This window comes from Urocitellus parryii, chromosome 5 (assembly GCF_045843805.1).
Source record: "Urocitellus parryii isolate mUroPar1 chromosome 5, mUroPar1.hap1, whole genome shotgun sequence".
In the NCBI taxonomy this organism is placed as follows: domain Eukaryota; kingdom Metazoa; phylum Chordata; class Mammalia; order Rodentia; family Sciuridae; genus Urocitellus; species Urocitellus parryii.
The window spans coordinates 176,392,979-176,408,623 of record NC_135535.1 but is presented as its reverse complement, the minus strand read 5'-3'; the positions used below and the strand labels follow the sequence as shown (position 1 = coordinate 176,408,623).

Sequence of the window (15,645 nt, the reverse complement as noted above, 5' to 3'; positions counted from 1 at the left end):
CTTCCTTTATCTTAAATCCGTGTAATGCTGGAGAAGCTTAATGTTTCTTTACTGCAGAACTGTTTAAAGCCTTTTATTTTCTAATGTGAGTTGGAAACTCTGGGAAGGGAATAAAGTATTCAGTATTTTCCTAAATTATTTAGTACCTCCTCCTGACCCAGTTTGGTCTTATGATCATCTCATGTCACTAGTGTGGAGAATAAAAGGTGGGAATACAAACATTCTGTAGGAAATGCTGACCTGGACATGAATTTGATACTAAGTCTGTCTCTTTGTAGCTAAACTGGGAAGAGCTGAACAAAAATTTCTATAGGTACCCCCACATTTGGCCCTTTTATTTATTAACTCATAACATGAAAACAGTGCCTTTCTTGCACCACTTGGGTTGTTCATAAAGTAAACACAGTTATATTAGCAACTCTTTTTTTTTTGTAAAAGAAATGTTTAGTATTTTTCTCAGGTTGTTAATATTCTGTTTCATAGCAAGTTGTCTGTTGTGGTACAAAACCTAGGTTTCAGGGAGATATAGACAGGATAGACTAAATGTGGAAGAGATTTTTTTTCTTGTTTTTTTGAAAAATATGAATTTATTTTAGAAGGACATTTTTCTTTTCTTTTTTTCAAAGGTTAGAGTTCTCAAGATAGTTCATTCCATTTGAACCTAATGGAAAGTTTCACCAGGAACTGACAGATTCAAACAGGAAATGTATTTGTTTTTAAACTTAGATTTTATTTTGTAATGCCAAGTGGCATTATTATGTTATACTTATTAACAGAACCTAACTTCTGATATCTTCCTTATAGTCACATGGAGTGGGTAGATGCCTTGGCTCTACAAAATTTACTTGGCTATGGAGTTAATAGTGAAAATAATTCTGTAGTCTATTTATTTTGAGTGATATAAAATACAGCTTAGATTAATAGGGTTAAGATATCCTTACCATATTTATATCTTTATTCCCACATCTTAATTTATATGTGTTCATTTAATTGCTTTGCCTTATATTATTGCACAAATTTGTTTTCAAATTGAAATAGCTTGGGATGATAGGGAAACCTTGATCTTTAGTTCTTCTATTAGATGAGAAGTTATTAGCCTCCATCATCAGTTTAATATTCCCTTAGCTATCAAGGCCACTCTTTATAACCTCTGAGGTCACTACCAAAAATAGATAAAAATCTGTGAACAAATATTATATTTTCTTTTTATTTTAACAAGTAACTGCATAAAAGAAAAATAACTGCCAAATATATTCTTAGCAGCTGTGATGGTGACCATAGGAGTAAAGTGTAATGAATTTTTAGCAAGGAAAACAGCTGCAATTTTGATGCTTCTTCCTTAGTATCAATCTAGTATTCTCCATGCTTTATATCCTTACACAAAAATAAAGATTTAAACTTTTCTACATGGGTACTCTTCAGTTGTATATTCTATTGGAAAAGCAAACAGCTCAGGACACACTCGAACTTTGGGCTTCTAATAAATCTATGTAAGAAAGCATTGTGTAGAAAATCAGTCTAATTATAGAAACTCCTACATTGATTTCAGGTCGATCTTCTCTCTTTCCCTTTGAAGACGCCTTTTTGGATGACAGCCATGGTGATCAGGCCTTGTCATCTGGCTTAAGTTCTCCTACTCGATGTCAAAATGGGGAACGAGTGGAACGCTACTCCAGAAAGGTGTTTGTTGGAGGCCTTCCCCCTGATATTGATGAAGGTACGTTGTGTACAGACTTTATAAAGGCTGAGTTATGTTATCTGACCCTGACTCTTCAGGTTAGTTTTTGGTCATTTGTATCTTAAATGTGTTGGAGGTGAGAATGTTTGATAAATGAGGAAGTAATAGATTACATACTTCAGGGTCTGTTGTTCATATGTGGCAATGCAGCCATCCCCCAACAGCTTCCACTTCCTACTTACTAATTTGGGCTATATATTAAAATAATAATGAGAATCAGTACTTATGACACTCCTACTTTAAGTCCATCATTGTGCTGAGTATTTCATAAGTAAATTATCTTATATCCATTTTACAGATGAGAAAACTGAGAATCCAAGAGAAATAATTTGTCCAGGATTATGTAGGTGTAGTTAAAAGGGTGTGGTTAAAACTTAAAATAAGTCTGAGTAAGGAGCTTTTGTTCATGTCCATCATACCATCATATTTTAATATATATATATGTATATAAATTAATGAAAAACATATTTCCCTTTACCTTTTATAAGAGTGAAGACAGATTAGCATTTTTCTTGACAATAGTTTTGAGATACTACCAGCTCAAAAGAAAAATAATTTTTCATTTATGCCTAAACCAGTGAAAATATTTATTTTATCACATAATAGTTGTAAATAAATGTTTGTTAAATTACAAATGAAATGAAATTATGACATAGCTAACTTAAAGGAGAAAAACAACTCTAGTTCCAATAGGCTTCAGCTCTGTTATAAAAGAGTTATTAAAACAGATTTGTTTTGCAAGCATTATTCTAGCTATGATTCTTCTGTAATTTATCATGATTTCCTTTTTTTTCATAATTAGAGAAAAATCTCTAAAAATAGTTTTATTTTAGACTTACTGCATTAAAGTTGTACAGATCTAGAGACTCATTTTCCTCCAAAATGTTTTCACATCTGTGTTAATAGCATCTGTCAGTTAGATTTCCTTTAAGATAAATTTTTATCATGACTAAGAAATTGGCAGCCTAAACCTTAGGAGGACCAGGTTACAACCTTCTGCTCTGAGTCAAAGAAGAAGAAGATAAACTTGAGCTTGAACATACTTTATAAACAACCAGAGATATGAAAAATTATGCTCTATATGTGTAAAAACAAATGCAATTCATTCTGCTGTCATTTATTTTAAAAAATCAATTAAAAATTTTTTTAAAAATAAAATATATAGTATGCAGGTATTAGAGAAAAAAAAGAAATCTTAAATGGCTTTTAACATTTTCTTATTACCAAATAGTTACCTACTTATTGCCCCGATCTTCATCAAAAGATTCATATTTATTTCTAATATAATACTAGAGAATCCATACAAGTGAAAGTATATATTAAGTATTTTCTGTACCTTTGCCTTTTTTCTAAAAACAAAAAACATTCCTATTTTTAGATTCTTCTTTTTACTTGACAGAGGAGTTACCTTAGCTAATACTGGATTTTTTCCTTTTGAGTTCTTTATATCAAATTTATTGGCAGTAGAAGGTAGTGAATTATGGTTAGAAACACACTTTACATGGTAAAAAGTGAATAACCAAATATTTACTCAAGCAGTGGTATTTCACTTAGTAGGTTTGACTTCTTTAAAAATGCTTTAGAAAGTAACTCTCAAGGGCTGGGGATGTGGCTCAAGCGGTAGCGCGCTCGCCTGGCATGCGTGCGGCCCGGGTTCGATCCTCAGCACCACATACCAACAAAGATGTTGTGTCTGCCGAGAACTAAAAAATAAATATTAAAGAAATTCTCTCTCTCTCTCTCTCTCTCCTCTCTCACTCTCTCTTTAAAAAAAAAAAAATAAAAAAAAAAAAAATAAAGACCCCTCCTGGTCTAGGTGCTGCGGCGTGTTTGCTGTTGACACCCAGATTTTAAAAAAAAAAAGAAAGTAACTCTCAAAACTTTTTTTTTTTTTTAAATAAAAAGACGTGTTTGGGACTACTCTGATTGTAATTCTTTTTTTCTTTTTTTTTTCTCTTTTGCTAACATTCCTTCTTTATTTTGTAGATGAGATCACTGCCAGTTTTCGTAGGTTTGGACCTCTCGTGGTAGACTGGCCTCACAAAGCAGAAAGCAAGTCATATTTTCCTCCTAAAGGTAATGCACTTAAATGTCCCCACTGTCAGCCTCTTACAGAGGGAGTCTGCTAGTTTAGGGTAAGGCAGCCTTTTAACTCTTGAAATAGCCTTTTTTTTTTTTCCTAATTAGGAAAACATTTTAACATCGATTATCTTTTTGTGTCTCCCACTTGAAAACTCTTCCCCCAGGAGTACACTGATTGTTTCATGGCCCTATTTTATTGAAAGTGAGATTCTGTGAATCTGTTGTGAATGAGCTTTCTGCTAACTTTTCATTATTTTGATAGTAAAGATTTAGGATTTTGAGTAATATCAGCAATGGTAGAGGAAAAGATTGTTAAGATCAAATTTTTTGTGTGTCTCACAGTCCTATGGTTTTATAAATCTTATAAACTCCAAACTTGAAAACCTAGTGGCTGAAGAATGGCATTGAATGAAATTATCTTTATTCATGTCTCTATCTTAAGTGACTTAGCCTGTTCTATGGGTGGAAGATGAACTAGCAAAAGATTCTTCATATGATCTTTCTTCCCTTGTTTGGGGTAGGCTCTTTTGATAATTGATGAGGGATGAAAATACATTGCTTTGTCTGTTCATGGTTTATAATTTCTGCAGAAATTAGGGAACTCTTTTGGTGATAGTCACTCTGAGCATGCTCTTACATTTATAAAGAAGAGTACTTGGAGTTAAAGAGAAAGTTTTCTTCTGGGTTGTTTTCTGTAGATCTGTTTGAGTGATACCTTTCATTTCTAAAATGTGGCTTTTTGTTTGTATTATCATATAACATTACCACAAGAAGATGGCATCAAAATACTCTCCTTCCTATACCTTGTACATGAATCAAATTAGAGCTTAACTGAATAAGAGCCTGGGCTACTTAGTGATACTCAGTTTCAAATAAAGTGAAAAATAAAAGGGCTGGGAATGTAGCTTATGATAGACAGTTTGCCTAACATGTGTGAGGTCCTGGGTTAGATCCCCAACCCCACAAAAAAATAAAAATAAAAAATGAAGATAACCTGTTTTGTGTCCTAATGGTAAGCCCAAGTTTCTTTGGAACAGCTTGGTCCAATATAATAGCCACACATAGCTAATGAGCACTTGAAATGTGCCTGTTTGAATTGAGATATGGTATAAGTCATAAAATGTACAATGTAGGGCTGGGGTTGTGGCTCAGAGGTAGAGTGTTCGCCTAGCATCGTGAAGCACTGGGCTCAATCCTCAGCACTACGTAAAAATAAAATAAAGACGTTGTGTCCACCTATAACTAAAAAATAAATATTTAAAAATACATATATATACACAACAGACTTCAAACATTTTGTTTTTTAAAATGTAAAAGATCTCATTACTAATTTTATTTATGTGTTAACATAATTTTTGGTATATTGGATTAAAACATTAAAATTAGCTTTGCCCATTTTTTTTAATCTCTAATTATAGATTCTGGAAAATTTAAAATTACATATGTGATTCATATTTCTTTTAGGCAGCTTCCTCTAGAACAAGGATAAATAACTACCTGTTTTGTATGGCCTGTGAAATAAGGATTAATTAATTAATTTATTTATTTATTTGGTAATATTAGGGATTGAACCTAGGGCATTATGAACTAAGCCACATCCCTAGACCTTTTTATTTTGATTTGAGACAGAGTCTCACTATATTTCGCAGGCTGGCCTCAAACTCAATTTAGAGTTTAACTGAAGAAAGGCAACAGATCACACATTTGAGCCTCCCCAGTTGCTAGTATTATAAGCCTTGTGTCACTGCACCCCACTTGGTTTTTACATTCTTTAAAGGGTACACATGGTCCTTAGATCTCCTTACAGAAAAAAGTTTGTTGATTCCCTCTCTAAAATGGCCCATGAAATTGCTAAGTTAGCTTCTGAGACAAAGGAGGCAATTTATTTCAGAGGAAGTCAATACCTCTGTAGACCTAATTAAATGTTTTTCATCTATTGTGTCACATGCTTGCCTGCAGTCTTTACCCATCGGTTGGTGCAATTTTATGAAGAGGAACAGACCAAGTCATCATTGTGATATTCGTCTCTTGGTATTTAAAAGATGATCAGATACTCTTTTCCAAACTAAATATGTTTGCCTCTCTCACTCATACCTTATATCTAATGGCTTCTGGATTACCATTCTTACCTACCTTCTCTGTTTATATGTCAAATTCACAACATCTTACTTAAATTTGTCATAGAGCATTGAAAAGAGAATGTTAGAGTTGTTCTGATAGAGTTTAGCAGCTCTACAACTTCCATAGTTTTTTTTTTTTTTTTTTTTTTTGTGGTTCTGGGGATTGAACCCAGGGCCTTGTGCATGCAAGGCAAGCACTCTACCAACTGAGGTATATCCAAGCCCACAATCTCCATAGTTTTTGATACCACTCCTGTATCATGGTATAATAGTATAGAACTACAGTACTTTAGTGCTGGTGTGCTCATTTTATAGCTGAGATTGTGCTGAGATGGACAGTTGAAAGCCAGACCAAGAAGAGAATATAATTTCCTGATCCTCTAAGACCAGATTGCCTTTCTGGTGATTGAGGTCAGGGAAGAGAATTAATTACTAGACTATTGGCTCCTATTGTGTTTTACTCGAAGCTAATGTCTGAAAGTTGACCTATTTGGGGAGAACCTAAAGATATTTGGTATTATTCCAAGACTGAAGTAACTTTGGCAGTTCTTTCCCATGGTTTATAATGTTGTGAACATGTAAGTTGTTCACTTTAAACTGTTAAGTGCCTTCCTACTGATGCCTCCTCTTGCTCATTGTATTTTTCTTTAGGTTACAAAGACCTAGGTTGGCCATAAAGTACAGTTTGGTTGTGTGTTTTAGGTGTATGTGTAAGTAGAGAAGAAAACATGAGCCATCCACCTTTGACCCCTTTGGGCTTTTTCTCAAAAAGCATATGTCTAATGAAAAAGACAAGAACATACATTCATCCAGCAGGTTTACTTATATCAGTTTGAAGTAGGGTTTGCAACACCATGACCATTTTTCAGTGGATTATGAGGTGCTTAAAATCCATGTGGCAAAACAGGGGTCAGTTGCATCAACTCTTCCCTTAAATGTTGTTGAGCTAACAGAGTAGGACATGGAACAGACTGGGGCTCCATGCAGCACAGTGGGCAGAGGTATTTGAGGATACACAGAGCCCTCTGAATTCAGTTTGCCTGTAGATAACAGGCAAATGCTTGGTACCTCCCCAGAGCACCACTGAGAAGATGGAAGGTGTAGAAGTCAGCATGTTTGTCTTTATGATGTGGTCCCAGACCTCATAAATTTATATTCCTGGTGGAGATAAGCAGTTAATGAAATAATCACAAAAATGAACATGATTTCAGGCTGTGGTAAGTTCCTTAAAGGAAAAATAAAAAGCACAGTAAGGAGTCAAAAGAGAGGGGATACCATGTAGATTGGGAATATGGAGAGTAGCTTCTCAAGAAAATGGCATTTAAGCAGACCTGAAATTGAGGGGTTAGTTATAAAGTACAGGGAAACACATTCCCAGCAGAAACTATTATATGGGAAAGACTGAGTCTGAAAAAGGCCTTAGTCCTGTAAAGAGGGAAGTATGGGTGGAATGTTGTGAGGTAGGAGAACATGATACAAAAGGAGGGCCTTGAAGAGGTAGAATTTATTTGTTGGAGTTTCCCCTAAATTGATCTAGTCTGCCAGAGAGTAAATATGAAGGTATTCATGTGGCATTTATTTTAGGAGTAAAGAAAATAGAGTCAAGTCAAATAGAAATATCAGTTTAAAATACTTTTAAAGAACTAGTTGTAAAATTGAAACAAAATGTTTTCTGTATTTAGTTCTGAATGATGAGAAGAAATCCAACTATCGTCAAAACAGTAAGGAAAAGTTTCCTGAGATGATGTTCACACAGCTTCTTGTAGTTATGGAATAGGAGAGTTGAAATTATGAGTCCTAGAAGGAGAGGTTCTCTTGGAGGTTAGGGCATGAACCAAATCCCACACTGTACTTGATTCTTACAGCATAATCATTGATGTCATTATATTTATAATAGCTTGGGTATGAAGAGTTTGAAGGTAGTTATTGAAAAGGGAGGTGGGAGAACAAAATAAGTGTAAACAGAGGGATAGGGTCCTGGTAAAAATTATCATACAATGTTGGGAATATCAGTTAAATATTTGTTGTGCATCAGTCTATGTTTGGTCTTGTAAGGAATCTAGAGAAGACACTACTATATATATATATATATATATATTTTTTTTTGGTACTGGGGATTGAACCCAGGGGAGTTCTACCACTGAGCTACGTCCCCAGTCCTTTTTTACTTTTATTCTTATTTTATGTTTTAAATTTTTTTTTGGTACAGGGATTGAACCCAGGGTTACTTAACCACTGAGCCACATCCCTAGCCCTTTTTATTTTTTATTTAGAAACAGTGTCTTGCTGAGTTGCTTAGGGCCTAAGTTGCTGAAATTGGCTTTGAACTCATGATCCTCCTGCCTCAGCCTCCGGAGACACTGGGATTATAGGTGTGTGCCACCACACCTGGCCCTTATTTTTTATTTTTGAGACAGGATCTTGCTAAGTTACTTACGGCCTCACTAAATTTCTAAATTAAACCTTGAATTGGCAATCCCCACCTCAGCTTCCATATGCTGGGGATTATAGGCATATGCCACAAATCTGATGAAAAGAATCTATTCTGTTTTTTGTTTTTGTTTTTTTTGTGTGTGTGGGGGGGATAACTGGGATTTGAACTCAGGGACACTTTACCATTGAGCTTTTTTTATTTTTTACTTTTGAGACAGGACCTTACTAAGTTGCTTAGGGCTTTTCTAAATTGCCGAGGCTGGCCTTCAATTTGTGACCCTTATGCCTCAGCCTCCTGATTTGCTGGGATTACAGGAATGTACCACCACACCCAGCTATACTATTCTTGATTTGAAAAGGCTACAGTTTCCTAAAGGAATCTTAAAAATACAAATGTGAAACATTAAGTAATGGTAAAGAACATGGATTCTGGAGCCACACTTGCTGGGCTCCTCCATTTAGTAGTTCTATGGCCATAAGTAAGTTGTTCAACCTTTCTGGGCCTTAGTTTCATCTCCTGCAAAAAAAGATAATAATAGGACCTGCTTCATAAGGTTGTGATGAGGATTAAAATGAATAAATTCCTATTCAGTGCTTAAAACACTTCTGGCAGCTAAGTGCAATGGCCCATGCCTGTAATTCCAGCTTTTCAGGAGGGTAAAATAGGAGGATCACAAGTTCACGGACAGCTTGGGCAGCTTCGTAAGGCCCTGTCTCAAAATAAAAAATAAAAAGAGCTGGGGATGTAGCTTGGTGGTAGATTGGGTTCAATCCCTAGTACCAAAAACAAAACAAAGCAACAAACAGAAAAGACCCTGCATATGGTATTTTGAATAATGTTATTTTTATTAAATCAACCTTACAGTCAATGACAAGTGAGCAAAAAATATTCTAGGCAGGGCTGGGGATATAGCTCAGTGGTAGAGTGCTTGTTTAACATGTGCTGAAGTCCTGGGTTCCATCCCCAGCACGACCAAAAATAAATTTTAAATGGAATTCTAGGCATTCAGATAAGAAACAGATGACTATGGGCTGTGTAAAACTTGATCTTTGAAGGTAGGTGGAAAAAGAATAGGCAGAAAGTGCAAGGGGGGTGGAATTATAATATTTAGGCTGGCTGGTGTTTACAGATATCTTGCAGTGGGCCAGGCAGTGGGTCACTATTTTCTGTGCTTAATCTCATTTAATTTTCCCAATTCCACAAGGTAGGTGCTATTATTATTATCATTTTATAAAGGTAGAAATAGGATTAAAAGAGGGTAGTTTGTCCAAGGTCATGGGAGGACTAGAATTCCAAACAGGCTGACCTCAGTGCCCAAAGTTCTTAATTGCATTGTACTAGTCTTATTTAGGAATAAGAATAGCCCAGAGATAGACATGTTCAAGACAGTCTTTAATTAAGTTTGGGTTATGTGGGAATCTGACTGCCAGGCCTAAGACTTGATCTGAGTAACCAGTGATCAAGCACACAAACTCTGGAGTAAACTTCCTGAGCTGAATTCTGTTCTATATCTTGCCACCATTGTGTTGTATCCTTAGGCCAATTCTTAATCTTCCCAAATCTCTATTTTTTCATTTCAAAAAAGGGGGGCAAAATAATGGTGTCTACATGGGATTTGTTATGAGAGTAAGTAAGAAATTACACATAGAATAGAGGTCTCACTAAAGGCATTTATTTTTTGAGCAAGGAAGAGGTTGAGTTTTTATGTATGGTTTTATTTTTTAAGACTGGGTCTGTTGGAAAGACCACTTAGGAGATTTCTGTAATTAAGCTTACAAGAAATTATAAGGAATATGAAGACCTGGGATACTAGCTGTAAGATACTACTAGATGGTGGGGAGGAAGGGACTTTTGGCTCTTAGTGGTAGAGTAGATCATGATGGTGGCAGATTCGATGGTAGGGTCTTGCTAAATTCCTCCCACTGAATGGGAGATTTGTGACATTGTTGAGTATAGGATAGCCAAAAGAAAAATGTAGAAATGGTTTGATGTAAAGTTTGGTATATCCTCACATCTGATCTGAGAGGAGGTACCTAATAGGCAGTTGGAATTAGGTGTTTGGGAGCAGAGACTGGGGTTGAAGGTCATATTTGTCCACAGAGTTATCTTTATAAAGAAAAGGGATAATTAAATGAAAAACATAATAAGTAAATTTTATTAGTAAATAGGAGGAAGAAGAGGATATGGCAGTGAAGGTGTGGGTGAATGAAAGCTTGGAAGTATGTTCACGGTAAACTAAGGAAAGAAAATTCAAGAAAGAATAGTCAGCACCAGAGTATATGGCAGAGTTTTGAGAAGATTATGGATTAGACAACAATAAGGTCCTCTTATCAAATACCTGATCCCAGTCATTCATTGTTATCCTAATTCTAGACTTTAATATCATAAAGAAGTAATAGAACCAGAACAAAGCAATGTTCTGCCTCCCCAGCAGAACCAACCCTCATCATTTTTCTGTTTCCTTCCCATCTTTATTCATACATCTTTGTGGGGTGGGTTGTAATAGCAGAGATGCAATTTTGTATTCATTTTTCCCTCTCCTCTGCCCTTTTTCTTTTTGGTATGAGGTATTGAACCCCAAGGGGTTCTTAACCACTGAGCGACACCCCCAGCCCCTTGTTTTATTTTATTATTTTTTAAAATTTTGAGACCGGGCCTTGCTAAATTGCTGAGGTTGGCCTCAAACTTGCTATCCTCTTGCCTCAGCCTCCCAAGTTGCTGGGATTATACTCATGTGCTGCCATGCCTGGCTCTCCCCTCAAGTTTCTATAATTTTCACAGACTGCCTAACCTGTTGGTATACCCTAATTTATTAGCTTGTTGGTCATTTAGGCTATTAGAAATAATGTTTATATATATTCTTGTCTATGGACTTTTCTTTCAGATTATTTTTTTAGGCTAAATTAGAAGCTACTTAACTAGATCCAGATTTGATGCCACATGGCTTCCCAAAGCAGTTTCTTTATGAAGTTTATGCTAATTTGGATATCTGCAGCAAGTTTCTTTGCTTAGTTCATAGTCAGATAAGTGGAACGTTGCAGCTGCAAGCTTAACTTTTTGCTTCTGTGTTTGATATATAATGGGACCCCTGCAGAAACTTGGTACCACACTAGTATGAATCTTGTATTTGAACATTTAAATCTTTCTTTCTCAGGTCTTACCTATTAAATTTTGGATATTTTCGAGCATCATTGCCTATCAGTTTCTCTCTTCACCTACTTTGGTCACACTGATTTTTTTTTAATATTCCTTGAATAGAACAATTAAGGTCTCTCAGAGTAGTAGTACTTCTTCTTCTGAAACTCTCATCCCCCAGATTTCTGAATAGAGTGCTCCATTGCCTCACTTAGACCTCTGCACAAATATCACCTTAACAGAAAAGTCCTTCCTGACTTCTTTATAGCAGCCCTCTACCCTTTTCCCTCTTACTCTCATTTTATTTTGTTTTTGTTTTTACCTTTATCTTAAATTTCTTTAAAGTACTTGTCATGGCCTGAAAAATTACATGCATTTTTCTGTTTTCTAGACCAGATGTAAGTTTTATGAGTATAAGGTGTTTTTAACATGTAGTTCAGTGCATTCCTGGCCCAGTGGCTCTCAAATATTTGCTAAATGAATGAGTTGTAGTTTGCAAATGATGAGTTCATTATTTGCTCAGAGCATGAAACCAACCAAATTTTAGAATTAAAAAGTTCCTTAAAAGTCATCTTTTTTTTTTTTTTCTTCAGTGCTGGGGATTGAACTCAGGGACATTCTACCACTAAGCTGTATCCCCAGTCCTTCTAATTTTTTTTTTTTTTAATTTTGAGACAGGGTCTTGCTAAATTGTTGAGATTGGCCTCAAACTTGCAATCCTCCTGCCTCAGCCTCCTGAGTCACTGAAATTGTAGATGTGTGCCACAGCACCTGGCTTAAAGATCATCTTATTCTAGCCAATCTTTATTTGAAACTGAGATTCAAAGGGAAATATCTTTTCATAAGTATAAACAGCTTTTACTAGAAAGACTTGAATCTGGCAGACCAATAGTTTATACTATTTATCTGGTAAATAATAAAGGAAGTGATTTTTTTTTGCTTATGTGTATTGTTAATGAAAAAGGAAGACAGATTTAAGCCATGTATCTGATAAATTATGCTGTTACTTACAAGACTAGATTTTATATAAAAATCAGCAACATAAGCTATATGACCCCAGGTATGTTTCCACAGCTTTTTATTTTTTATTTTATTTTATTTTATTTTGGTACCAGAGATTGAACTCAGGGGCACTCGACCACTGAGCCACATCCCCAGCCCTATTTTGTATTTTATTTAGAGACAGACTCACAGAGTTGCTTAGTGTCTAGCTTTTGCTGAGGCTGCCTTTGAATTCGTGATCCTTCTGCCTGAGCCTCCTGAGCCACTGGGATTACAGGTACAGGCATGTGAGCCACTGGGATTACAGATACAGGCGTGTGTGCCACTGTACCTGGCTGTTTTCACAGCTTTTTAAAAACCAAAGTGGCCCTTGTCTTTTTTCTTAGTCCTTGTATTCTGTTTGTCACACTCACATAAGTAGAATATTTACAAAGAGATGGGTTAAGCTGGGTTTGTAAGTCTGAGCTGCTCTTTAGCTGTAGGTTAATCATAAGATTCTGCCTCTTGGGTGATATCACACCATTTCTGGATCTGGATGATTTGCTTTGTAGTTGAGTTCTTGAACTGCAGGAATCAGTTCTGTTGTACTATATCAACTCAGGGGTGTGGTTGTGAGCGATGAAGGAAGCTTAAGAACAGGAGCTGTAATAGAATCCCAGGTGTCATGGAGGTTGTGTTAGGGAGTGACAGGCTTCAGGGATTTGAAGAGTGGAAGCTACTAATTTTCCTTTGCTAATTATCAAGACTTGATCAGATTGTTTTCATATTTCTAGTTGAATTCCAGAGAGAGGAAATCTCATTGGTCTCATTCATATTTTAATGCTTAGCTATTAAAATAGGTCACCTAATGATAGAACCCTGGATTCTTTGCTTAACAAAAGAAAAGCTTAGTTCTGTTTGCTTGACATGGGGCTATCAATGCGACAGCTAGGAAGATAAGTTGGGCATGACAAACTTGATAACAGATATGTTTAATATAACCTCCCTCCCTTCCCTCATTGGCTCTTAGAAGAGTGTCCTATGTCCTCAGTTGCTGTCACAGAGCTACAAAAACATATCTATCTGCTCTGAACCTTCTAACCTTGGTTCTGTGCTATGCAGCTGTTCCTTGTATTGCTATAGTCTAACTTCTCATGGGGGAACAGAGAATGTGGGGCCAGAGACAGAAGCTGGCAACTCCTGGGCAGGGAGCACAGCTGCACTACCACTGTTGGCAGAGGCCTCTGGGCACAGGCAAGGATAACAGCCAACTGCAGATGTTGGACAGGAGATTGGCCATGTGGCTCTGAAACTGTCTTCAGAAGTCAGTGAGGCTGGCAGTGGAATGGAGGAAGCAGTCATTTTCAGCTTCTTTGGGCAGTGAGTGTTAGTGTTGGCAGCCCAGGCTTACAGGGTCCAGGTGCACAGCTATGTGTGCAGGAATTGTCACAGGCATGCAGCTTTATGCAAGAGTGACCCAGACCTTGCATGCTGATGATCCCCTTTCACTTTAGTTAAGTATGTACTACTGAGTGGCTGTTTCAGCTGTTGATCATGTATTTTCTCTGCACTGGCCAGTCTGGCTTGCCTGCCTGTCTTTGTGACCAAGCATGCAGTTCTGTAAGTTTATATAATACCGACACGGTTTGTGAACCTGGCATAAGGCAGGCCACATGGGATTCAGATTGACTTTGAGCCAACTGCTTAAGAAATCCTGTTTGAGGGACAAGAAAAAGGACTTTACTTTAAATGTGCAATAACAGGTCATTGTGTAGCTTTGCAATCTGGCTTTGGAAAGGAAAGTTTTCAAATTTCACATTTTTTTCCCCTTGTAGTATTATTTGAATGGAAATAAGTCAGTGTTATTTTAGGCCCAGATTCCAAGTTTTTCCACCTTCTGAGTTACGTAAAATGATCAGTTGGGAAGCCAAGGATTTTAGTATGTACTTAACCTTTTGTAGTTTGTAATCTTTTAAGTAATTTTCCTTTTTTTTTTCTTTTTAAATACAGGTCCTGGAGTTTAGTGCTCGCACTTTTTGGCAAATTATGAATTAAAAATATTTTAATAGTTTACTTGGTTATAGTTTTTGTTCCAAGGAAGGTTTTTCTTATAAAAATGTGGAAGCTGCACTGCATAGTAGCAAGGGTGGGTTCTTTGTCTTGTTCTGTTTTGACAGATGGAGCAGCATCTATTTTTGCTTTTAAAAATCTGAGCACACACTTCATTTAAACTTACTAAACATCCATGTTTTTTAGTGTTGTAGATGAACTTTAAAGTTAGTTTTAGAGACTGTACAGAAAGGAGAAGGCATTAGGAATATACAGGCCACAAGGACAAAACTTGCGCAGCTACATAAGTAACAGAAACAGTTTATACAAAGTTACAGCAGTGTATATTATGCTGTACCCAGACAGAGGTGCCAAGAAGGGGTGGCTGCTTGTGAAGTTCAGAGAAGCCATAACTACTCCTGATGAGGACTTTCTTTGGAAAGAGTAGATTTCAGAAACTGAAATGAAAGGTGTAAATTTGGCAGGGTTAAATAGAGAGGATGTTTTAGCTATAGTCAGGACTTGCTGGGAGAAATTTTATAGACTAAGCTTATAAGAAAATGTGACCAAGAAAGGATGTGTTAATTGAAAGAATCAGAAATGGGAAGGATTTGATGAAAGTTTATGAAAGCTGAGAGCAGACCTGAGTTGTCTTTTAAGGTGGAATGGATGACTTTAGTCTTGATAAGAAGAAACTGTGGCACAGAGAAAACTCACTGCAGCATCAACAACTGATCCGAGGAATGTTAAAGTCCAGGGAAGAGAAGAAATTAGACTATCAAAGCTCAGGCAGTGTATGAGCAGGCCATAGTGAAGTTTCATCTATCTATAGGGGGTGTCTGCTGGATTAAGTCAGAATTCCCCAGTCTTTTGAAGCCAAATGAAGGAGAGTAACAAGCAGTGAGATAAGAGCTAAATTTGTGGATGCAAACATTGGCACCAATATTTACTTGCTAAGTGACACTGAGCAAATAGTTTAATCTCTGAACCTCAGTTTACTCATCTGAGTTGATACTTTGCATTAGGTTATTCAGAGGATTATGTGAGACTGATGAAAATGTAATGCTCAGTAATAATAAAATTGTCCAACTAGTTTGACGAGTTCC

General features: G+C 36.3%; 1 protein-coding gene across 8 annotated transcripts in view; it reads left to right on the top strand.

Moving 5' to 3' along the window:
• Positions 1 to 15,645, top strand: part of Cpeb3 (cytoplasmic polyadenylation element binding protein 3) — a 180,548-nt gene that overhangs the window by 110,175 nt on the left and 54,728 nt on the right. For 5 of the 8 annotated variants that reach the window (XM_077798707.1, XM_026397363.2, XM_026397358.2 and 2 more), the window contains exons 5-6: positions 1,550 to 1,717; positions 3,725 to 3,814. In XM_077798707.1, the coding sequence (XP_077654833.1) occupies positions 1,550 to 1,717; positions 3,725 to 3,814 (258 nt within the window). The remainder of the gene's footprint in view (positions 1 to 1,549; positions 1,718 to 3,724; positions 3,815 to 15,645) is intronic. The other 3 variants (XM_077798710.1, XM_026397361.2, XM_026397360.2) reach the window with 1 other exon arrangement.